At 34.7% G+C, this 26,933-nt stretch overlaps 1 protein-coding gene across 2 annotated transcripts; it reads left to right on the forward strand.

Moving 5' to 3' along the window:
* Nucleotides 1–1,539: 1,539 nt before the first annotated feature.
* LOC145691987 (protein takeout-like) lies at nt 1,540–26,933 on the forward strand. Of its 2 annotated transcripts, none has more exons than XM_081767285.1 (6): nt 1,540–1,643; nt 14,347–14,442; nt 19,092–19,239; nt 23,492–23,625; nt 26,021–26,170; nt 26,453–26,932. In XM_081767285.1, exons 2-6 carry the CDS (start codon nt 14,430–14,432, stop codon nt 26,605–26,607), a joined length of 600 nt encoding a protein of 199 aa, XP_081623411.1. In that variant the 5' UTR covers nt 1,540–1,643; nt 14,347–14,429; the 3' UTR covers nt 26,608–26,932. The 2 variants fall into 2 exon arrangements, with proteins under 2 accessions (XP_081623411.1, XP_081623410.1); XM_081767284.1 differs by lacking the exon at nt 1,540–1,643 and adding an exon at nt 1,687–1,813 and having other exon boundaries at nt 26,453–26,933.

The following is a 26,933-nucleotide window of genomic DNA, read 5'->3' on the forward strand; positions in this document are numbered from 1 at the left end:
ATAGGTTTCGGGATCGTTGAGATGAACAGTGACGCTTCCGACTCTGATTAAATCAAAATTCAGCAAGGCAAGTTATGGGAGGGGGAGGAAGGATATGTATAAAATTAATCGAAAATGCCCAATATCAGTGTTGAATCCATGGATATTCGGGCCGCTGAGATAAACAGTGATATTTCCAATGCCGTACCCCGCAACATGAGGAGTGGGATATATATATATATATATATATATATATATATATATATATATATATATATATATATATAATCATCGAAGATGACCGATATTAGTGCCGAATCCATAGTTTCGGGGTCGCTGAGATGATCAGTGACACTTCTGATGACGTTTAAATCCAAATTCAGCCACACAAGTTGGGAAGGAGAGGGAGAATATATATATAAAATTATGTAAAATGATCGATATTAGTTCGAATCCATAGTTTTCGGTGTCGCCTTGAAGAATAGTAACACTTCCGATGGCATTTAAATCTAAATTCAGCCATACCATTTGGGGAAGTAGAAGGGGAGAGAAATATAAAGATTATCAAAAATGATCGATATCAGAGAGCGCTTTAGTAATAGTAAAAGGGGACTGGCTAACGGAACATATTATATCTACTATTTTTTTCTTAATTTAAACGTTTGAAATTATTTTCATAGAAAATTTTAGGGGATTTAGGATTTAGCTTTCTGGGCTTTCGACAACTAAGGCCATTTAGCCCTTCACGTTTTGGGGGATGACGTCCTTCGGCGAGCACACAATCCGGGGAAAGGGAAGGAAGGAAGCGACCTGGAACCTATAAGTTAGGTACCACCACGGCATTTGCCTGATGTGAATGAGGAAAACCCAGGAAAACCTCATTCAGGGTGGCTGACCTGAAAAAAGCGTTTTTACACTTTTCGACCGAGTGCCCCCACCGGGAATCGAACCCGGAACCGCTCGCATCGATAGAAAATGTTAATAACTGTTTCTGAGAACCTGAGAAATCTTAACAACCGGTACGGGCAAGCCGGTGCGAATCGGCTGAATGATAACACTAATCACAGAACTTTGTCCTAAATATATGATTACGCTGGAAGTCCTGGGATTGATTCCGATCGGAGCACTATGGTTTGGATCTCAGGTCCACGCCTCATATTAACCTTTGTGATGAAGCAGAGCGTTGAATTATCAACAGACCAGGAGCGACTTCTATATACGCGACATACAGTAAACGTTGCTTTGACTGCTATGTGATACTTAAACCTTGGGAACAGTTGATAAATATTTCAGGGGTAGTGGAATTAGATAAATGTAAATGACTGTTCGGGCGTACTTTTTCTTTTACCGAATTTGTTTGTAGACGTTTCAAAGCAAAAGAGAAATAGTTCTAATGTAAACATGTCGGGAACGCAAATGTTATTTAAAATAATTCTTGATCATAACAAGCCTATTTTTCTTGAAAATAATGACGTATGAGATCGTTAAAATATAATAGCAGTACCTCTTTATATTATTTCAGTTTCTCATGTCAAATTGTAGAAATTTTCCATTACAAATTTTCCATCATGAAATCAAAACAAATGCTTGAGTTTCAACGAATACAATACTACAGTCATTAGGAATTCTACCAATCAGACAGACACAAGGAAGATATAAATCAGGTGCTTTTACATATAATCTCTGTTTCATTTTTTGTTTTCAGTTGTCAGTTTGATTTCAGCCTAGTTATTAATTCAGTTAACGAAATCTGTCTTCTGAATAGCCTAAAGAAATATGAGGGATGTTATGTGTGTTTTAGTTGCATTAGTTTCAGTGCTGGAAGCTAAAATATGTAAGTATTTCTAATCTAAATATATTTATTAGGAATTAGATATATGATACAGTGAAACTTCTGAATAACGGATACCGAAGGGAAATGTTGTTCTCAAGACTAGAAACATGGCAATTCTCATCTCTTGTGGGAAATACTAATTCACCAAAGTCTTAGATCCTAAGCACTGTTTTAGTACTATTACACGATTCATAGTATCATTAGTGGCGCACTTAAAGGGGGGTTCAGGCATAAGCTCCCCAAAATTTTATTTCTCGTTTTAAATATCTTGCAGAATTTTCACATTTCCATGTATAAAGTTAGCAAAGCCCCTTCCCCGAAACTAAATCGTGAATACGCCACTGATCATCATAGGTATTCTGCCATTATTGGAAGGTCACTTGCTGCAACTGAGAAGCTTCCATGCTCCACGGTCTTCGCTAAGCTCTTTGTCTTCACGTACGATTTCTTTGTCTTGATATAAGAACTATATAAATTGATAAAATGATTTTACAAACACAACGAAAAGCAATTGCTCACGTTTAAAGAAACGCAAGTCATTACAGAATATTACTTCAGTAATAAACATGATTCAAATGTTGTTATATTACACTCTTCCAGGATCTCTTATGACGCGAAAGGATTTTAATAAGTTCTAGATGAAATTAAAGAAAATATCAAGACATAAATTTTTGTATATAAATTTACAAAAACGTGCTAGAAGAGCTTTAAGATAATCGAGACAAGAACGAATTCTACGAGAACCAAGACGAGACTAAACTTCTTCAAAATTTACGAGAAAACTTCAACGCAAATCAGGCCGTTAGCAAGCCCAAAAATGTAAAGGGAAGGGGCGGAAGTAGTTAGGGGACTCGATCCAACCATATTATAGTTCATTTGCAAGCCTACCGTAAAATTTTTAAAGGGGGCTAACAAAAGTTAAGGACGGCCCTGCCCCCTAGACCCCCCGTGGATACGGGCCTGACGCAAATTATTTCTCAATGACAACACTATCGATGCGAATAAACATTTGTCCTCAAATGAGAAATGTTCATTACAGAGAGGCTTTACACATTTTGATTACAGCTGATGCGATAATTATATGCAGCATACATAAAAAAAGAGTTCATTAGTTTTAAATGTAAACAGAGGCTATCATTCAACTACAGTACTTTATTTGAATTACTGATCCAAATCCCGAGGGGATGAGGGGAACATGTCCTCTCCAATCTTGGAACTGGTGGGTCTGTCCCTCCAATACTCCGATTTGAAACTTTTTTTTTTTTTTTTTTTAAATGTGATGATTTGTGTCCGATTGCCACAACGGAAAGGGAGATGAAATTGATGTCCCCGAGAATAAGGCTCAAATCTGCCCGCTTGCCAATATTCAAGACAACTCTGTTCACTGACCCTCCACAGGATTGTTTTTCAACTTCAGAATTATTTCGAGCATCGCTTAACAAAAGAAAGAAAGAAAAAAAAAAAGGAAACATTCTTTCTTGTGCGCCTCCCTCCCTAATGTTGAGGACAGATTTGCGCCGCTGATTTGAATTACTGGGGATATTTCTAAAATACGGGAAGAAATCTTTCTTGTTGAAGTCTTATCGAAAACTAACGACGTTTCTTCATTTATATGGAAGATATGTGGAAACATGCAAATTCCAAAGAAAAGAAGAGTCGATTTGCCGGTGAGGGGAAGTTTCACATAGAATTCTTGGGCACGCACTAGCCTTTATCGATTGTCTTTACTCATTAAAGACGTTCTTGGTTTCCAACCAGAAAGCAATTTATTATAAACAGAGAAAAGAATAATTCCAAGTTTAATTTCCAAATTTTGTATGTCGGAGTTTATCATATCGTTGACTTATGACAAAAACATTTTATGGGGAAGGTAATTTCTGTCTATTGTACTGTCACGAAGGAAAGAATTTGTCAGTTGACAAAATTTCCTTTTCCTAAAAACTTAACAATAAATTAACCTATTAGAGTACCGATATTGGGAAGTTATCAAATTATAACTATTCTAAGGACAACAAGAAAAAAAAGATCCAAATTAATTAACTTGTTTCCGAGCTATTTGCAAAAGAACATTTGTCAACTGTCAAATACTTTCTTTTCTGGGTGTACAGTATCTCTGTTTATTTTCAACTTACGGAAACCATTTTTATTTCTTTGCGCTAAATGTTTCTGATCTTATACCATTATGGAATGGTTACTGAAATATTGATAAGAAAGGAGACTGCCTGGTCTTTACTTAAGTACCAGGTTCCGGAAAAATTGCGGAGCGTAACGCAATTGAAAACTTACTAAAAAAAAATATAATAACTGCCTATTATCGCAAATTAAAATTCAGATTTTGCGGCATGTTAACGCAAACCATTACAAAATGACGCCTCAGTATCCGTAAGATATATGTATTATTACGGGATAGGATGATAGTAAATCATATATTTTTGCCGGAAAATAACTGTCCATTGTGAGAGGTATCTATTAAGGAAGGTTTTAGTAACTTGAAAAACAATCAGCGGCGCAAATCTGTCTTAAACATTTGGGGGGACAGGTAAGACCGTCCCCACAATCTTTTTTTTTCTCTCTCTCTATGAGATGAACAAAATTTTTATGAAGTTGAAAAAGAATGTTTGTGGTGGATCAGGGGAGCAGAGTTATCTTCAACATTTTGAGGCGGGCACATTTGAGGATTATTGTGGTGATACATCAATTTCACCTTAGTTTCCTTTATGGCAGTCGGCATCACATTTCTCTCCAAAAAACACATTTCGAATTAGATTATTGGCAGGGGGGACAGTCCCCAAAGTTCCAAGATTGGAGTGTTAATGTCCCCATCATCCTCCCGGGATTTACACCAGTGGAAACAATAATATCTATTTTATGTTGAAATGAAGATAATTTACTAGCATTACACCAATCTTTTCGCTAATGAGTAGTATGGTTGAAATTGGGCTGCTTGGAAAAATTAAAGTTGAAACATTCGTTGGTCAATACAGTTTAAAGTATAACTTGGCGAAACAGTAATTTCTGTCATTTATCCAATAGTTTGGCCCTTGCACTCTCTAACGCAAAATTACTTCTTTTTTGAGATAAGTTAGACAGATTCAGTAACGGTTTGCATAAACACCAGGGATAAAGTGGATCTGAAAAGGTAGAGGGACACGGCATCCTCCGTGCCTATCTTTGCCCATCAGGAAGTGGAGGGACGCCTTACATATTGTTTAGAAAGCTATGGAACGGCTTCTTCCCCGTCACTTTTACCCCTAGTAAAGGCAACGCAAAATCAACGGTTTTGTTTGCGATAGCAGCAATTAGAGTAATTTTTGGATGCTTTACGTTGCGTTGAACTCTGCAAACGTTGCGAATTCCGTTAGGGAATGGAGCTCATTTTACTTGAGTTGGTTGGTAGGTAATAAGACAAAGAGGCCGATAGTAACGTAGGTGCCACTTTGGAGGATGGAGAACCGTTTTCCACTGTTGCCCATCGTATACTGTGTTCTGCTTAGATAATCAGGTACTGGATTCTCTCATCAACCTGCTGCCACTTGCCGTAAGTTTGGAAACTTACAAGGAGTGGTGAGTTCAGGTTTTCTCAGGGGAGATCCGTACATATCGAGTGGAAAGTACGTATAAGGTGAAAGTATTGAAGACGAGAGGAGATATGTTGCTGGAGGAGAAGGGGTTGATGTGGTAATTTCGGGAGGAATTTTCTGCTGGGACAACCTGAGAAAGCCATCACCGCTTCTAAACACCTGGTTATGACTTAACTTCTTTAACACTGTCAATTCATTCTGTGTTTTGTCTCTCCCTAGTTTATCTTTCATCGTCCAGTACTTGAAATATTATTTCTTCTCGAACTGCACCTTAAAAATTTATTTTCTGTTTAAATTTTCTCTTACTTAGCTATTCTCTCTTTATTATTTGCAATAAAGAAAGAACCCACATAGCACACGGACGTCAACAGGACGTCAGACTGACCCGGAAAACGGGATATTTAACGGGACCTTCAAGGAATGTCTACTGGTAAATCGTGGGATAATGTGGTCCGGTGTGGGATTTCCATGGAATTCCCTGTTCCATGCGAGACTTCCGTGGGAATCCTTTAGGACGTCCCATGTAGGACGTCTATGGGATAACTACTCACTGTCCCGATAACTCCGGGAACTATATGAGATAATTGGGATCAAAATGGGACGTTCTAAGGACGTTGTGTACTATGTGAGAAGGAAAGCTGAATGATAAAATATGCAAATATGTGTAATATCTATATAAATTAAGATAAAATATGCAAATATATGAAGATAGAATGTGCAAAATTTAAACAAAATGCAAATTAAACTTACAATATTTTACATCGGATTTGTTTTCTTTCTTCACTCTTCAATCTTTCAGTCTTCTGTATATACACAAATATTCTTTTTAGTCTTTTCTCGCATAAAATATCAATTGAAACCCAAAAAATAGGCTGTAAGTACATATTTATTACCTTTTGAAGAAGAGAAACCGGAAACAAACTCCTCCCTTGCATGAGAACAATCTTAGGTTCTATGGCAGACTTATTACTGGATTTTAAACATTGACGAGAGCAGAAAGACCTTTACAGTATAAATCATGCACTCTTACTCTTATCAATTGTAATTCTTACTTTCTCCCTGAATGTCAAGTGCACTGTTTCTTTCTTGCTGCCCGTTAATTGTAGTTTTATAGTTAATTATACAATCCAATTATAAATAATTAACGCCCGAAGTAGTGTGAAAGTAACACGGATGTTCTATTAGTGAGTACAATATTATGGAACATTGAATTGCAATTTGTGGAATCAAAATCGTACTTAAGTTATAAATATGCGTGTTTGTGTACTAGGTTTGTAGTAAAATCAAAATACTACATCTCAAGCACTGGATCGATTTAGAAATGTGGCCCCTGATTCGATCCCAACCCACCCAAAGTAAGCTTTGGATGAACACTGGGTCGGCAGGTTTTCTCGAAATTCTCTCGTTTCTTCAAACATTCTTTATAACACCATTATCATCTACTACTGCACTGCTTAACTTAGTCTCAATGCATAATCGTTATCGTGGTACGTTAAACTAAAAGTAAGAAAAAGGAAGGAAGTAAAGGAAAAAGACGATGAATAAAATTTAGAGATATCTAAGTCCGCTTGAAAGGTAAGAAAATTGTTTGGTTAATTAGGGTTTAGGCGAGGCTATATTAGATATGGATCTACATCATCCGAAGTATATGACTTTCCACCGGGAATGGAATGTAGGTCTCCTGAGTTAGAGGTTTGAGAGTAATTAATACTTGTTAAACTTGTTTACTTGCATTTTCTCAAAAAGAAACATGGAAAATATCTTCTTACTCTCTCAATTTTATTAATAGTAACAATATTAATCCAAAGGCGAGTGCAATAATGCAAGAATAAGACATGGAATAATTTTGTACACAACATTATGTACTTATAACTTACATTAAAAGCAAGATAACATTCAGTATAGTCCCTCGTATCGTACAACCAAGTAGTATGTTGGATATACCCAGGCCAATAACTGACCTTCGCCTTATCTCCATTCGCGTCCAACTTACTGTGTGAGAGCCAATAGAAAACAAACCTCCACAAAAAGCAACAGAACTTTCTTGATTACTTATATAGTAAAGTCAGAACTATGTGTCGGGTCTGACATCAGTTTAATGCTATCAAGTTTGAGAATTTTTTGTTGTGTTAGTAGTGTTGGTGTGATTTACGCGAATTTTTGTTCCCCTATGTCTCTAGCTTAGAACTCATTGTCCTTGGCCCTGTGTCAATGACCTAGGGTTACATACGATCACATCTCTAAATTTTTCAGAAGTAAGTTGGTCCATCCCTTATTTTAGGTGGGTACATGGGACTACCCCTGTAAGTTTTGGGAATCACCAAAACTAAAGAGAAAAAAATCTTATCGTATCGCACAATAGGATCGGTGAATACATTTCTATAAGTTTGAGTTGTGTATCACGTTTTGTTTCATGAGTAACAAAATAGCCAAAAATTCAAATTTGTAAATTTTGTTACTTGGTTTATGCTCTTTGGCGAAGCTTTATCATGTTATATGTTTATATGGATGAGCACAGGGATGCATTATATTTCATAAGATATGTGTACATTGATGTTCCGTTCTTAAATTTTAGAGTTACATAGAAACCTATTTAAATTTGTCAGTTATCAAATAATAATAATAATAATAATAATAATAATAATAATAATAATAATAATAATAATAATAATAATAATAACAATAATAATAAATGTTTTACAAGACTAGAATATGCAGTTTTGTCAATTTGGTTGGTTCTGCTTATCCACTTTCGTGTTCAAAATTGCTAAAAATATAAGAATTTGCTAGGTGTGCACCAGATGATACTTTCTTGACCAAACATATCTTCTTTGGTATATGGTATATGGCATGGTATATGGTTGGTCTTTATTCTCTGTTACAGGACATGCGTACATTGATGCTCCCTTCTTAAAATTTGGGTTGGATGTGTTATCTTAGCAATCAAATTTGCAAATTACCAAAGTAAATAAAATAAAATAAAATAAAATAAAATAAAATAAAATAAAATAAAATTTGATAAAAATTCTTTAGGACTCAAATACATAACTCTGTAAGTTTGGATGGTTCTGTTTATCTTTTTTTTTTGGATAAACAATTGCCAAAACTATACATAATAACACTATTTTGGCGTAAAGGTAGATTTTTTTTTTTTTTTTTTGAAAAATTGAATTAGTATGAAGCGAGATATCGAAAGTTGTGTTCCACGGTCCACTAAGATGAGGCTTTATAGCAATATATGTATGCCCATAATATTATGGATGAGTACAGGGGTGTTATATCTTTCATAAGTCTTTGTAACTTTTATGTACTTTTGTTAAATTTTGTGAGGGGCACATAGGACTAACCTTTAAGTTTGGGAATTTTCAAAAAGTAAAAATTGATTAAAATTGTTCTTTAGTATTAAAATATATATTTTGTAAATTTAGCACGCTACCTTGTCTCTTTCGGTGGGTAAAACATTGCCTAAATGTACGCATTTGTTACGTGCTTACCACGTGGTTAGTTTTTGCCCTAATTTATCTTCTTTGATGAGAGTTTATGAGAAATTACGCTTAAATTGTTGAGTACAGGAGTCCATTATCTTCCATAAGACAATTGGTGCTTTTATACACTCTTCTTGAAATCTGAGAGAGTACGTAGAACGGCTCCTTAAATTTAGAAATTGTAAAACAAAAATTGCTAATTGTTCTCTATGACTTGAAGATACTCGTATACTTTTGTAAATAAATATGGTTGTGTTGATCCCTTGCATGGATAAACATTGAAACAATTTAAATTTGGAGGATATACGGAGAGTAAGGATCTTATATCGAAAAGTTACTTATGCGATAACGAATTGAAGAGAGACTGATTAGAAGTTACTCAACTGGGTAACATAGGAACGAGTGTTATAAATATTAAGTCTATTACGGGTTTGTACATCATTAACTGCATTTATACTTCAGTTTTTTTTTATTAATTAGACATACTTCTTGGTTTTTCGTGTTTGAACCTCTTGATTTCACGAGTGGTACGTACGACACCACTAAAAGAATGGGAAAGCAATCGAGAGTGAGACTATATTGGATTATGTTTGAGACTGTAGGCATTCTTCTAAACTACACTGACTTCAGCACAAAATTAAAATACGAAATTAACTTTTATTTTGAAAATTCATCTGTTTTATTCATAATGAATACTTAGAACTATCCTACAAAACCGCCATAGTACATAATCAGGCCTCTCTCAATCAAAAAAGAACAGACGAGAACTTAGCCATGATGAACCCGCCTGGATTTTGAGAATTAATATTACGAAGTTCATTTAATTAAAATTTTTGCACTACTACTCAGGGTTTTTTTTTCAGAATTTTTTGTCCTGTAGCCCCCCTAGCGGCTTGGGCAGCGTACCTTCGGTTGGCGTCGGCAGATGATCACTAGTTCGACTCCCGCTTGGAGTACGGCAGTGTCCAGAGAAATGAAACGTAGATTTCAAACTATTGATAGATGACAATTTATTGGTTGAAGATGTTTACAGTTCCAATTAGAGATTCACAGAAAAATTGCAAGAACTTATAAACGTTGAATTGTACAACGAAGACTTATTAAACGTAGACTCTCACTAGGAGGATTTACGAAAGTGATATAACGTTTGGCAGACTAAGTCCAAATAGACAAGATAAGACGTGTTGTACGACACAACCGCAGGTGGCAGATCGGACCTCTTCAAGTAAAATTACGAAAACGACGAGCCGAGACTCCGGTGAAGAGAAGGGGTGACTAAAGGAGCCCCTTCTGAAGGTTTTATACTTTTCAAAGCGGATATCATTGACGTAAACCTCATGTGAGAGTCCAGCGTTTGTACATCACATGATTTTGATATAAGTCATTACCTTCGTTTTTGTATTACTTCGACAAAGAAATTAAAGAACATTGTACCTTTATCTTGAGTCCTTCACCATGTTTTTGCATGCGACGGTCAATAATCCTAACCATACACACATCTAATGTCATTGCTTTTTCATAGTCCGGTTGTTGCTCTGAGATTCGACCTTTCATTATCTTTTATGAGGTTATTACATTTTCCAATATCTCTATCATTGACATTAGTGGACTCATTGACATCTAATATACATACTTTATCCAAAAAAAAAAAAATAATAAAATAAAAATAAAAATAAAAATAAAAATAAAATAAAAAAAATAAAAGAAAGAAAGAAAGAAAACAAAATGAAAGAAGAAAAATGATACACCAAAAGGTAGGAAAAGGTGCCAAGGTACGACAGTCCTCGGAGAACCAAACAAGAATGTGAATGAGCTGCACAATGAGATTATTTTGTTGTAACGGCTACAGCAGTTTTTCTCTTTTAATTTCTTTTTGTTTCACGATAGGGGGCAAATTCCCCCGATATTATGGCTTAAAGAAACACTAGATTCATATTTTGTTGTTTCCAAGTTTGAGATTTGTGAGTTTGTCCCTTCTTTCAAGTTCGTATGCGTGGGTTTTCTCGGGTTACTCCATTTTCCTTTCACTTTATCATTTCCCCAATTCATCCATCATCATTCGCTTGCCTTAATCATCATCTGTCTTAGCCTGGAAGGGCAAATTGCGTGGTACGTTAAACTGAAATATTTTGCGTAGGACGTTCCCTCTTTGAAGCAGCCGCGACTCAAACCCTACCTAGGGTTGCCATATTACCAGATTTTAGCGGGTATCACCCGATTTTCAGGTTCTATTTTCGTTCCCCGCTTAATAATCTCTTAATCAGCCCCCTCCACACACAGAAAGAAAAAAAATCGTCTTTTTGGATTTTTGCAATCGGAAGTTTTTTGAAGAAAGTTAAGGGTGTGAATATATGTAAAAATTGTGGCATAATCATACACATTTTGGTTCAACCCATGAATACTAATGTATGAGCTCATGGGTGCATATTTCTTTGATGACCATTCTGTCCAGTTCAGCTGAACAAATTTATGCTTTTACCTAGTGTATGTGTTCACCTAGTCTTTATATATTCAGGAATGATTGCAAATTGAATTACGGTATCCTTAGCATTTTGTTTAGATTAGATTCATTATTAGTATTTGTTTTTTCTTTAATGTTTATGCTGTATTTTATATATTGTGAAACCGTGGTAATTTTGTAGGTTAGTACGATTTCAAGTGGCAATCTCTAAAAATGATAGAAAATTTATAAGAGAATGCACCAAGACTCCGAAATATGTTCCATCTTTCTTATGATAAAAATTTATAAATTATTTTATTTCTCATATTGTTAGAGAAAACAGTATGAACAATATCTGCTATATATCGCTTGCTTTTTTTTTTGGGGGGGGGGAAACTGGCCTTACAGATATCTTACTGTATTACTTACTTTACAATTTGAGACCACATTTGCTGAACTTAATAAAACATTAAAGGCAAAAACTAAATTTGCTTTACTTTAGTTTCGTTAGGAAAGAACATTGGAAGTGTCACTTAAGAAAGAAATCACTTTTTTTTAAAAAAAAAAGTTCGGAAGGATCCCATTTAAATATTTGTAATACACAAGTTCCCATCAGTATTTACGGTTTAGAATCCCCCATTTTTCTAATTTTAAAATATGGCAACCTTAACCCTACCAATTGACTCTGGCGCTCCCAAGTGGAGGAATGCTTACTATTACAGAAACTAACAAGGAAATGTCAAAATGGCTGCAACTGATAATGGACAATGCGGAAAGATAACAAACACTCAATGTTACTGGATCCAGTGGTCCCAATCCTGGGGAAACCGAGGGGCCCGGCCCCCCAAAGCTCATATGGCCCCTCGCATTGTATTTATGAATATACAATATTTGGTATAATTTGAATGCAATTTGTCTTTAAATCCTTATGTATGCCTTCTGCATCTTGATGGGCTCCTGAAATTTACAGAGAAATCGGCGCCCTTGCCAGTGGTCATGCTCTCCGTAACTGGAAATGCAAATCTCTGTCTTTCTTTGTTTTTAAAATTAATTTTATAGAGATACACTAATACTATCTTCTGCTTAAGAGCAAAGGTTTACTTTTATTGAAAGACCACTTTAAAAGTTTTGCCTTCTTGTTCTTAGCGAAGCTTCACATAGAACTAAACGCTTTCCCAATACTTTAAAGGAGATAACGTAGAAGAAAATTGTAACAAAACTGAGACAATGTCTGTAACAAAATATCTAACATTTTCTTCAGTTTTTTCTTACAGTTCAAGGTTTATGTATCGTAGCTACAGTACTGGAGACCATTTGCTACTTCGTCCGGTAGATGGTATGGGCGTCCCCGTTTTAGGTATAGTCATAGAGTGAACATATTTACTCTGTAGTACGTTGACAAGATGAAACAGACCGGAAGTTCTTATGAAGTCAAAAGATACTTGGGTTCCCTACATTTCTGTTATGGCCCCTTTTCTCTTTTATTTATATTAAAGTTTTTAATAACAGATAAACATTATATTATAAGCATCATTGTTTATATCATTTTATTTTAATTTATTTTATTTTTTGGTTAGTATGTTATAACTACTGAGCTGATGATCTCGAACATGGCTATGTGGATAGCACCCACGCCTGTGACGTGGGGACCAATGTTGGATTACTGGAGGAACTCATGTTTTTCGAAGCACACGTTAAAGCTAAAGGTCCACGCCTCATATAGCTTCGTTGCAGAACGATACTCTGAACCCAAATTCTATCTAAAACCGTTTCGAAATATAATACCTAGGCATTATGAACATTAAATTATTACTTTATGTTTTTATATATGGGAACGCGAGACGATGATCTTTAGTCGATGTAAGACACGTTGACTCATTGTCTTTCATAGTGGCAACGTGGAAACAAAACAATGACAAACTTCCTGAATCTATACTCGTTAAGCGCAAAGTAAAGGAGGAATCAAATGTGATCTGTAGTTTTATGTACGTGAGTTATGTCTTAAGGAGAGAATAAGTAGTCAAGTGAATGATGACGAAACACTTGCTAAAAGCAATGTAATAGAAGTTCAGGTAAATACTCTGAGAATATTCACAGACTTTGGAGGTCATTCGTACCAGTCATCGCAAAATTCTGCGTACACCAAGCAACACAAGAAAAAAAATGTCGTTATAACTTCTATGCTTGTGAAGCTAAACTACAGGGTGGTCCAAAAGTGTGGAAACACCCAAATAAAGTACAGGATTGTAAAATATTTAATTGCGAAAGTAACAGAGTAGGTTAGTAGTACAGGTGGGGCAAAAACCCGATTGATATTTCGTAAATTAAAAATTCATTTGTTTATTTTAAAATCATTTAAAAAGTTAAAAATGGACATTTAAGATGTTTTTGTTCTAACAAATAATTTAGGTTAATTTAGTCTTAACCTCTAAATTAAGACATGTTAGGTCTTATAAAACTTCCGTATTTTTGCTCACAACTTGAAATGTAAAGAAAACATGAAATTTTCCAGTAACTGTACAAGAATAAAATAAGATCAAACCTAAGAATCCGAAAACCATGCCCATATATATATATATATTATACAGGGTATATTGGCGTGACCTTAGGTAAAACTTACATTGATGCTAGATAATGATATAACAAAATGAATCAGAGAAATACGTCAATTCTGATTTATAACCGCCGAAAATTTGTCAGAATGATACAAAAATATCCATAATGAGAAAAAAAATGTCTGATCAAGGTGCAGTCAAAGGTAATATGTCGTTATTTGATCTGTATATACCTCTAATAAATGGAGAACAGGGGTAGTGCAGGGATAACTACAAAGAAATGTCTAGTATTCTAGCTGTTTGGTATGAGAGTATGACGAGAAAGTATACATTGTAATAATTGCAGATATCATTTGGTTCTATTCAGTGGAGTCTAAAATTGAATGTGTCTGATCTTTGGACAGCTTTCTTTTTCAGTTAAATAATATAATAGTAGAATTTCTATAATGTGCAGTACATACTTTTCTTCTAGCCGACTATACAACGATATGTGATGTATCTATCCCGGATTTCAATGAATGCACCAAAGAATCAGCCCAGGCTATTATATATCATATGGTAGCGAATGGTAAGTAAAGCAATGCATTTCATATTATTATATTTCTTATTTTACGTGGTATGTTTTCAGTGAAGTTTCTAATATATTTTTTACATAACATAACAGGATGTAAATCCAATTACGAAGTTTTCAGATAAGGATATAATACTATAAATTTACATAGTTTCGTCACAATATACTTTATAAATGGTTTTCTTATGACTATGTAACCTCCAATTTCTACAATATGGCTTCTTTGAATTGCATTATGGGTAGGCTCGTCTTTCGTAAAGATGATTGTTAAGTATATTTACTTTGCTCGTACGAGTGGTTCAAAAATGCATATACTGCTGCTATAATATTGAGAGTATTACAACACTACAAAAGAGAAAGTAGCAACATGGTTACAATTTTTTCGTGCTATTGTAATAAATGATCAAACTACTAATCAAGAGCCTCCAAACCCATTTGACCCCTATGCTCTATATTCCTGCTTAATTTGCAGAATACCCACTGACATTGTTTTACAAGCAATTTCAGTTTCATGGCATAGTTACACTAGTGACCTTCATTACATTCTTGAAGGCCTTCCACAAATAAATAAATTTAAAAAATAAACGGAGTTTTAAATTAATCAAATATGTATGTGTGAGGGGGTATTTATCGCGCCATCCAATGTTATAGTACATTGTTATCAAGCTAAGCACTCACATCTGCACGAAGGTGTGGTGGAAAGCCATCTTGTTGAAAAAGAAATGGATAGCACCAAACAAAGCTCTAAAGAATGATAACATTAATTTATTTAAGTAATTAAGCCTGGCCAGTAATCACATATTGAAAAAGGAACGGTCCGAGTAGCTTCATTTGTGATAGCCCACATCAAACATTGAAATCTGAAGGATTGACCGCCAGCTCAACATACATATGTAAATTTTTGGGAGCCCAATACACACAATTAGTTAATCATGTAATTTAACTAAAACTGTATCTTATCACATTACTACATTTTACATACAAAATTATCTTCCTCCTCTAGCTGCGCAGAGAACAATCTACAAAAGTGAATTCTTCAGTTTGGGTTGTCCTTATTCAAGCATGTAACAGCACTGGAACGTAAGCTTTGTATTCTGCTCTGTCCAAAATACGACTTATATGTAGCCGCCTACTTACACTTGCTTTACGTCGACGTTGCTGTGTTGAATTCAGTGATAAGCAAGTGGATGTATCTAATACCTGAATATACGACACTTCACTTGTGACTACGCTTTTTTTAAAAATACATTTATTGAACTGTAATAACTAGTACATGTCAAACACTGATGTTACATGAGACAAGTATTCTATGGAAGCTTACACAATCACTTTGAGAAAATTAGCAAACACAGATGTTTTATTCAGATTGGTCATATGAAAAGTCTGATGACGAGCATATTTTAAGTACAAATAATATTCCTCCACTGTACACTTCGGTGTAGACATAGTATAATAGATAGTATGCCCTATAAGCCAATTAACGGCATCAAGTTTTGAAGAGGGAAACCACACATTGTACGGAAAGGCAAGTATACGGCGGTCAAAATCTGCTTTACGACAGATCAATGCAAGGAATCCACACAATGAAGTCCAGATGTGTGTCGTATCAGTGCACTCAGACACACGAAGCAAAAAAGTATCCAGTCGACCGCAGTGCACACAATTAGGAGATTCAGAAGGTCGAATAGTATGAAGTCGTTCATTGGTAGGGTGTAAGTCATGAATAAAACACAACCAAACACTACGAATGTCGGAAGATAAAAGTTTGTTGTTCACATTTCACGAGGTCGCATGCCAGTCATAGGTGGGAAACTTATGACAAATTCGGGGTACAGGACACATAACACTGTTGATTAAAGCGACATACAACATTTTAGTGGACGTGGTGCAAGCCTCTGACAACGGTGGGACATATGCTCATGCGGAAACGAGTTCCCGCACATATGCAGAGTAATGAAGAAAAAAACGAATGTATGGTGGATTATATTCAGTTAATGAAACAGTCCATCACGATATCCATTGCGATATGTGTGAGGCAGAATCAAAAAATAACTTCAATCCATTCCGCATATAAAGAGCTTTGCATTTTTGTCTCACTTAGTAACTTGTAATCCGCCTCCAGCTAAGCGCTTATATCTGCACGAAAGTGTGGCGGAAAGCCATCTTGTTGAAAAAGAAATGAATAGCATCAAACAAAGACCTAAAAAATGATAACATTAATGTGTTTAAGTGATTAATCCTGGCCAGTAATCAGATATTGGAAAAGGAACGGTCCAAGTAGCTCCATTGGTGATAGCCCACATCAAACTTTGAAATCGGAAGGATTGACCGCCAGCTCAACATGCATATATAAATTTTTAGGAGTCCATTACATACAATAAGTTAATCTTGCCACTTAACTAAAACTGTGCCTTATCACATTACTCCATTTTGCATACAAAATTATCTTCCTCTTCTAGCTGCGCAGAGAAGCACCTACAAAAGTGAATTTTTCAGTTTGAGTCGTCCTTATTCAAGCATGTAACAGCAGTGGAACGTAAGCTTTGCATTCTGCTCTGGACAAAATACGACTTGCAAGTCTGATATTCTCCTGTGTATATCCATCCCGCAACTGTTACTTCCTTTCATACACATCACGCAAACGTGCAGTGGTTAGATGTGTTGGTGGTTGAGTTCCAAATTCCTGCCTCCATAGTCGTTTCACCTCGCAGACATTCTTAAGCTTTCAATACAGTTTCAGAATGTTCTTTCGCTGCTCAAATCAAGCCCACAACTAGCAGCAAAATGGAGGGGGGATAGATATGTTAGGGGGACAGAAGTCTTAAATATTATAAACCTCTCTACTTCAAGAATTATCCTTGGGTTCATGGTGCCTCAGTGGTAGACCGTTCAAGTCTGGTGCGTAGGGCCCCTTGTTCGATCCCAGCTTCCGCTAAATGGTTTTTTCTGGTGGACGAACACCGCGTGTATGGGTTTTCAAGTTTGCTTCCAGTTTCCTCCTTACACCGTATTATTCATCTTAACATCACCGTCCCTTAGCGCCAGTGCATAATCATGGGACATAAAAAAAGAAAATTATTATTTATATATTATGTGCGTACAAGCTATAATTCTCGTTCTATCTTTTCACCTTAGCTCTCTAATTTCGTTTCTTTATATATTTTAAACTATAACTAAAAGTGTTCTGTCTCCTGGGCTACTGATTTACTAGTACCAGCTACGTACGTTAGATAAACGTAGATTGCAGAGCAAAACAAAATAATTCATGTTAAGTAACGGTTACGTTAGGAAAAGTTAAATTAAATTTTGTTGTCAAGTTTTGTGTGTAAAAGAAATGAACAACTGTTTGTGAAACATTGTTTTTGTGTGAATTAGATTCATATAAAATATTTTGTAAGCAATTTGTTCCCAACTACATGTTGACTTACAAACTAGCTGATACTGCAAATATTAGCAAACTCATTCTATTGTTTGACTGTATCTGTAATCTCAAATATATTTCTACCATAAAGTTTTAGAGAATCTGCGAATACCACATTTATTATATAGCCTATTCTAAACAATACCGTATGTGTATAAATAAACACTAATATAGGTAGAATACAATAAAGAAATTGCATTCACACGTATCATATATATGCCAAACACACGTAAGTAGCGTCACATATATGCCATATCACGTAATTTGTTCGAAATTTAGAATAATACATCACTCGTTTTCTCTCTTTTGTTGCTGCAAATCACTATACAACTTTGTTCAAATCTAACATTTTTATAAGATCCTTATTATAAGCAAACGACTTGAAAACAAAGCAGATTTTTAATGGCACTTTTATGATTTTTAATATTGCACTAGAACCATTACCAAGAAAACAGTCATAACAATTCACGTTTAGAACAGTAAACTACCTCATCGAAATTATCCTGAGGAAAATTAAATATTCAGCATTTTAATGTTCTTTAATTAACTATTTTATTAAATATTCACTTAATAGGTAGAGTCGCTTTGAAGAAATTTGTAGTTTCTTTTTTTATTTTTATTCTCCATTGTACTATCATTATATTTTGGTGTAGGACGAAAAGACAAAATTATCCATGAGCGATCTATAATAGTAGTTTTTAAAATTTGGTCTCGATACACTGCTGCCCTGTCGCGACAAAACGCTGTAACTTTGGCGGAGCAGTTTTGAGAAAAAGAGCCATAAAGTCGCTACAGACCGGCTAATTTCCTACTTACATCGAAATTCTCTTTGGTATATTTTCAACAGTATTTGACTCAGCTCAATGCTGTTCCTGGTGTACATAAATATCGGTGGCGGGAAAATAAAAATGCTTATAGCGACAAAACAAAGTAACTCAAGTTACAGTGTTTTGTCGCGATACGGCAGACTGAGCGGTGTATGTAAGAACCAACGGACACTAGAGTTCAAAAATCATGTTTACTTTCTCCAATGTCATCTCCTCATGGACAAAAGTGGCGTAATAATCTAATAATATAGGTTTTGTAAATATTAGTGTGGCATAGTACTACTGATACATTGCATAAGCGGGGACAATCACTCTATTAACCACCGAGGTTCCTCTATTTGTTTGTTACTTTATTTTACCCCTTTCTTTTTGTCAATGAATATTTTTATTCTGAACAGGCCTGGAAGAATATGGTATTCCACCTTTAGACCCTCTACCTGTTCCAGAATTAATTATTGATCAGGGTCGAGGACCAATAGGATTAAAACTGACTCTTTTCGATTCTGAACATCATGGATTTGAAAAAATGCAATTCACTCACGCAAGGTAAGGTTACCTTTGATTACGATAATGTTCACGTGATTCTACTGTTTCTCTTACTTTCTTTATTATTCTTGTTATTTTTTAGATGTAACTTCGAATATTCAACAGACGTTTAAGAATGATACAAGTTGGAACACGGGTAAGTAAGGGTCCTCATTCCTTAGTAGGCTGTGTCAACTCAAGGCAAATTTTCCATTTTAGTTTGCGATAGTCAGCATAGAAATTATAATTAATTGTTGCATTATTTGCACTGCGTTGTGATCCTCAAAATTTGCGAAGTCTACTACGGGATGAGAATCAGGGTCTGCCCGATTCGTATCTTGTATGTTAACTTTTATTACTGCAACCCGAGACCATGTGTACTATAGCCGGACGCTCTAGTCACTGGACAGGAAGGGCTGTCACAAAGTACTGAAAACAGGTAATGGATTTCTGACTCCACGAAGTAGTGCAGCAAATATAGCACTTTTCACTTTTCTGTTCACTGTTTTCCGAACTTTTCACTATCCTATATAAAGTATACTAAACATAGCTATGTTTTCATAAATTTTCTTTCGTCAGTTTTACTTTCTTAGCTCTTGCAATTCTTATCCTATCTTAGGCTGTAGGTTCACGTCTCATATAGCCTTGCTATTGAAAGTTACGCTAAATTCAAAATAACTCATTGACTCAATCTTCAGCCAACTTTAAACAGAAAAAAATATTTTTAAGAAAATGCAATAATTTGGAATAATAATACTTCATGTGTCTCGATGTTCGAACATTTTTGGAGGAGATGTGATCCTTCTAGCTGGGTCCAACGAACTAATCGTAGCGAAGTTGAGGATATATCGAGAAAACGTGGATGGACTCTCTGAAGTGGAAAATTTATACAAAATATTATATTTATATATATTTAACATAAAACTTACGTTGGATATTAAGGTAATTCAGTCAACACACATATAAAAGTAATTCAGTAATTCCACATATAAAAGTTGAAATATTAAGAATAACAGTAATATAATTACAACGCACAAATTGAAATACTAGGACCTAACAGATTGCATTGTATATTACATAATCAATCATAGACAAACAATCTTTTACTGTGTAGTTAATCTACCGATCTCTACACAGTGCCTAAACAGCAATTACTAGTGCAAGTAAGATGCTGTATATAAAAACTCAGTTCAATTGTGTGGAGTGCAAGCGTTATAATATATAGTATTTTACCACCAAGGAAAACATACTTTCCAATTCTAAGATGATTGTCAAAGTTGATTGAGCAGTTTCGGACATTACGATGAACGAACGTTGTGTTCACTTCATAAGAGTACATATGTATAACTTCTGAAATAATATCAATAAGTTTTGTTTTCGTTTTAATTACTCGAGTTTCAAAGTTTGTTCATTAATTCGTGGATCAGTAATGATATACACATAATATTCTAATATCCTACTAACTTACTTCAAATGAAATACAGCGATTGAAGAAGACCCCATGCTCAAATCCAATCACAAAGCATCTTTTGTTTACTTTTTCTAATTAACTAACTCTATAGGTTATCGAACCCGGAGGTCCAATGCCGCGTTCACAAAAACTCTCCATTTCCTATCCCTATTCCTCCCAGTGTTCCTATTTCTGCGAGATCCATCTGAATATTGTCCTCCCACTTGCCCCTAGGTCTTCCTAATGATCGTTTTCCGATTGCAGTTCCAATTAAAATTGCGTTTATATTTTCGGAAAGTGAAAATTAATAAACCAGAGTTTCTGACCAAGGAAAAAGGGGAAAACTCCATGATTCCCAGTTCAAAATGCAATTAAAGTTTCGTGACAAAGAGGGATTCGAAAACAAAGAGGGATTGAAAGCAACTGTAATTGTTGCGGAAATAAAATTACCATTATATTACTATTACATTTACAATCTACCTAGTAAATATACCTTTCCATAAAGATTATACAAGATAAAAAATGTGCTATAAAGTGCTGGAGGGCCATCAGACAGGACACGATGAAACCCTTATGGCACTTGATCGTCTTTCGCAACGGAGAAATTGACTCATAAACGTGTGTAGCCGTCGAATCTCCTTATATATAACTAAAAGAAAATAAATAAAACTCTTGAAACAGAATCTGCTTTAGCGTATGAAACTGTATCTTTAGGATTGTGTCTCTGTGGAAAGTGTAAGAAATACACTATAGATAATGAAGTATACAGAGCTATGGTAGGCTTATTGAATTATAGTTTAACGCCCGCTTTTAGAACCAAAATACAGGAAGTGGAGTTAGATCTTAACGTTAGGTTTGAAACAGATTAGCTCGCCCTGGGGAATCGGAGTAGGGGGAATCTCCTAGTGTGAAGCGTATTTGCTCCCGCGTTAAAGTAATGAAGAACTTGAACTTGCATAATGAAGAATACTCACATCATGATTAAATTTGTTCTCTAGGTTTCATGTTATTAATGCATTAGGTTAGTTAGGATAAACAGAGCGTACTATGAATCGAGGCCAGTCTTGTGTTCCTTTTTGACAAAGTAGCTAAGGTGATCATTTTCCATACATGTGATTCCAAATAGAATCCCCAATGTGATATCACCTTGGGTACAAATTGCAGTGGTGCTGCAGACTATACTTTAAACAACAGATTCGTCGTAACTGAAAGCGGAAAATTAAAGTCAAATTTATCAACTAATCTTCTCTCTCCCCTCACTGCAGTTATCTTCATTATCGTTACTTTCCCCTTTCTAAAATTTTTGCCCATACAGTATAACCTTTAAATTTAAAACTCAATAAAACAAACTATAATTGAGGGAGTCTACATAAAAAGGGGCACATAGGGGAAAACTATTATCAAGAAAACGCAAAAAGAAAGTGGTAATGCTGTATGCTGTCAATAAACTAGTAATTACTCAGTTGGCAACGAACCCATAGAAGATACATCCTTTGCGAAACGTAATTTCTCGATAACACTGTGTTTTGCACTTGTATATTAACCCGTACTACATACAAATGCACAGTATGATTATGTGCCCTTTTACGAAGAACATTTTTGTAGTATAGAATGGATAATTTAAAATCATATTGAACTTTCAGGAACCATCTTTCTTTTTCAAAATGTATTGAAATTGAAACTTATGGAGATTGTGAAATCGTATTTTCTATAACGTCAATGTTACCCTGCTGTAAAAAAAAAAATAAATAACATCATTGACTTTTAATTGATTCAATTTGGGGTAAGGACAACTTGTGATTCTTACGTTACGAAAAATCTCCAATCACCTGAACAAGTCCCCTATAAAGAAACAAATCATATTGTCGAAGATAAGTTTTAGAAGACAGTAACACAAACTGTATAATGATTTGATTATAACATATAAATAATGTAAAGGGAATCTTCATTTTTAAGACAGATTTTTCTTTAAAAAATAGTTCGAAAAACATTCCAAGTCATGTGAAAGCTTTAGGTTTATAACAATTTCAAAAGGTGATGGGATTTTCCTTCACAGCCTAACTGCAGCTAGAAAAGACTTTTAATTACCAATCATCTTTTTTCGTAAAATTTTCTTTCTGATCAGATTAAAGTGTAGGTTGCACCGGGAGAAACTATGCCCTCTGACCAGAAAATGTCGAAGCACATCCTTTTTGTAAACTTTTGCAAACCAAATTATAAACTTATTCATCAGATACACGTATTCCTATTTTGGCCACTTGTTGCATTAGAAAGCATATGACATCGTCGACTTCAAACAGGTGTACCAGCCTCGTGTTTTAACGCACATACATGAAACTTTCACCACGGAAGTTGTAGGCACAGGAGAACAAGCATATGCAATCTACGTAATAAGCTTATGTACCCTTTTCAAGTAGACCACCTCAATAATACTGGATGACTACGGACAGCCGTCTTGTAACCCTGCTATGACTATAGAAGCCTGACTATGAGTATTATGTTTTCTCTGTCTTTGATAAGGAAGTAACTACAATTCTAAAAGTGAAGAATTTCTCCTATAGTAGCATTTCGAGAGACATGGTGTAACATAATATGGTCTACTATGGGTCGATAGATTATACACACATAAACACACTAAAATTTAATTACAAGCCAACACCATTGACCCCGATTCAAAATTGTATTTAATCAAATATTGAATCATCGTTCTGTATAAAAACTACGTAAGTAATTTAACACGAACGAAAATCAGAGTTCTCCTTTTTTCTTGAAGCGTATAAATTTTAGTCATTCTAACATTTATTTTTGTATTTTTTTTTTCAGTATAGACCTCAAAAAGTACCATATGGAATTCCATGTCTTCTTTCCGTATTACAGCATTGTCAGCAAATATAAAGGCGAGGGGAAAATTCTACTTTTACCTGTCTATGGAAATGGGAACAGTAATTTGACATTTTGTAAGTGATCAATTATTAACTTTATTACTTATTATTATGCTACGTAAGACAACCAGAAATCGTTTTTAATATTTTATTATCCTTTTATCAAGACTATATATATTATAAATGTAAGTATAATATTGCATATATATATATATATATATATATATATATATATATATATATATATATATATATATATATATATATATATATATATATGCAATATTATACTTACATTTATAATATATATAGTCTTGATAAAAGGATAATAGGGTGTTTCAAAACAACATCAACAACATTTGGAAGGTAATTCCTGACATCAGGATAAGACAAAAAGTATAGACCTTTTTGGGTGCACAAATGCTTCCTTTCGGATTTATACACTGCCGAAAACATGAGAAAATGAACTTTAAAGGTCCATAGCTCCAAAACTATGTATTGCACTACAAGGGACCTACCGTAGTCGGATGAAGACTTCATTTAGGAACTAATATGTGCCCTATCCATGTTTCAGAATCCTAAGGTATTCAGGCAACAATTTTTATAGAGACAGTTTGGTTATGGACATATAATTTGAAGTACTCACCAACTACTTTTATAAAAATTGTTGCGGACATACCGCAGGATTCTGAAACATGGTTATTAAATAGGGCACATACTAGTTCCTAAATAAAGTCTTCACTCGATTACGGTAGTCTATACTTTTTGTCAGGAATCACCTCCCAAACGTTGTCGGTGTTGTTTTGAAACACTATATATATATCTAAGAATTTACAATTATTTACACACACACATATATATATATATATATATATATATATATATATATATATATATATATATATATATATATATATATGTGTGTGTGTAAATAATTGTAAATTCTTCAGATTCCAGAAGCATTAGAAACATTCACAGTAGTCACAAAGTCTCGTTACTCCCTATCACGTGTCTACATATTCTTAGATGGTCGCATGTATTAATGCGGGATTATGGCGGAGGACAACTTCGAAGTAGTGTGACTACTCTTTACTACTTATTCTGAAGTGTATGTGTGTATATAACCATTTTCATAGCAGAATATGATTCACCTCCATGTACGATGTGAATTTCTCGTTAACATTGCTGGCGCGGTGGCAGTGAATGTACACCGAGCAGCAACTTTAAGTTCATCAACTATTTTGTAACATATGGCAGCAACTTTTTTTGTATGAGTCCTCATAATGCATTTTCGCAAGATGACTGATCAGGACTTCGGTTTGACCACTCAAAAGGTGCAGGAAAATAGACAGAAACACGTATAATCCGTTTATCAGGAAATACCAAATTGAGATATTGTCTAACGCGAACAGCATAATGGGTTGGTGCTCCATCCTGCTGAAACCATACCGCGACTGAGCAGTCAGCGATCTTGCAAATATGGAATAATCCAATCACGTAACATGGAGAGATAACCAGTGTGATTCACAGCACCCTCAAAGAAATATGGTTTTACCAATTGGGTTTCAGACAAAGCTGCCTAGGGCATGACATGTGGTAGGTTGTGTTGAAGTTGTTTATGAAATATGGGTTTTCTTTACTCCAGAAATAAACGTTTTTGACTTTCTCACTGCGATATATTGCACACTCGTTCAAAAAAAAAAAAAAAAAAAAAAAAAAAAAAAAAAAAAAAAAAAAAAAAAACCTTTTCCCCTTGAAGGAAAGGTTGTAAAGACATCAAACATTCCCCTACAAGTCTGCTAACGTTTCTAAATGTCACTATAAATCAATTCTTTTACATACGAAGGTTTAAATGCTTTTAACACCAGATCCTTCTTCATATGTGTTGCTATATCGAGTATGAATCACCCACTTCCTGTGACCACTTACGAAAGTACTTTTCTGGTGGACATTTGAGAGACGTTTGCAGTCGTGTTGGTGGTCGTTCTCAGCGGGTTTTATCTTTTATGCAACCAGCTGCAAAGAGCTTTTTCCACCACCTTAAAATTGTTAACTTTGGAGGGGAAGGTTTCTGAAATCTTACAGTGAAATCATGCGGAGTATCTCCCATTGATGTTCCTGTATGAGATTGTTCGTGAGCCCACGTTCTAATTATGATACGTTCCTCCATGGTCTAAGTGGACTTATCGGCCATGATTTTGATGTATGTCAGCACCTGTAACAATAAGAAACAACAATTCAATAACATCAATGCAATGCATAGGAGTAATGTATTTAGATGTATATCAGCACCAGTAACAAATAACAATTCAATAACATCTATGCAATACATAGGAGGTAGCGGAATTTGTGATATCTCTTTATATATATAAACTGCGATGATGTATCCTAATTAGATGTACCCTGTTCCTTCGTTCGTATTTGCGGCCTACTGTACACTACGTGAGTTCATCTTTTATATTTGTTTCAGATGACATTGATGCAAATTGGATCATAGACGGCACGCCTGAAACAAGAGATGGCAAAACTTACATGAACATTACATCTTTTAATGTCAGGATAAATTCCTCAAGGGGAAACTTTGATTTCACTAACTTGTTCAATGGAAATGACGTACTTGGTGAGTATCAAGTATAATAGCTCCGTTTAACTGTAGCTAAATATAAGGTGAAAAAAACATACCGCTAATCTTTATTCGACTTCACAAATGGGACTTATAAGATGGTACTAGCCTACTAGTACATACGCTTCTCCGAACTTTTTCTCTTATTTTGATGTGATTAATTACCACTTACAATTTTTCTACATAGCTCATTAATAACTTTATATATACATGTAAGTTACTTGTATATTAACGTAGTAAAACTGTAACTTCATAACTACTTATTTATACTTATTTCAGCTGGCGCCACCCTAAGATTTCTGAATGAAAACAGCAAGGATATAGTTGAAGAATTGAAGCCAACCTTCGAAAATGCCTTCAGTCAACTTTTCCTTGGATTGACTAGAAACATTTTTAGTAATGTGCCATTGAGTGAGATGTTCAAAGGTTTATAAAATGTTTTGTAATGTGCTGTTCTAATTATTTTTGCTTCAGATCTAAAAAAGTAGCATAAACTTAAAGATCTCAAAGTTGTAAAAAATATATATATATTTAATCAATATAAGTAATAAAAATTCATCCTTAATTGTGCGTTGTACCTTTACTTAATATTAAATGTTTCTTTATAGAGTAAGTAGTAAGTACTGATTATTGATCTTTTGTATTATTCTAAAATTAGAAAATCTAAATATTCAAAATGTTCTCTGCACTTTCTTCTACATGGCACACTTCAACGTATTTAATAACGAAAATAAAACGAGCAAATCTCTGAGAGATATGT

The sequence above is a fragment of the Thermobia domestica genome, chromosome 8, assembly GCF_964235325.1.
Source record: "Thermobia domestica chromosome 8, izTheDome1.hap1.1, whole genome shotgun sequence".
In the NCBI taxonomy this organism is placed as follows: domain Eukaryota; kingdom Metazoa; phylum Arthropoda; class Insecta; order Zygentoma; family Lepismatidae; genus Thermobia; species Thermobia domestica.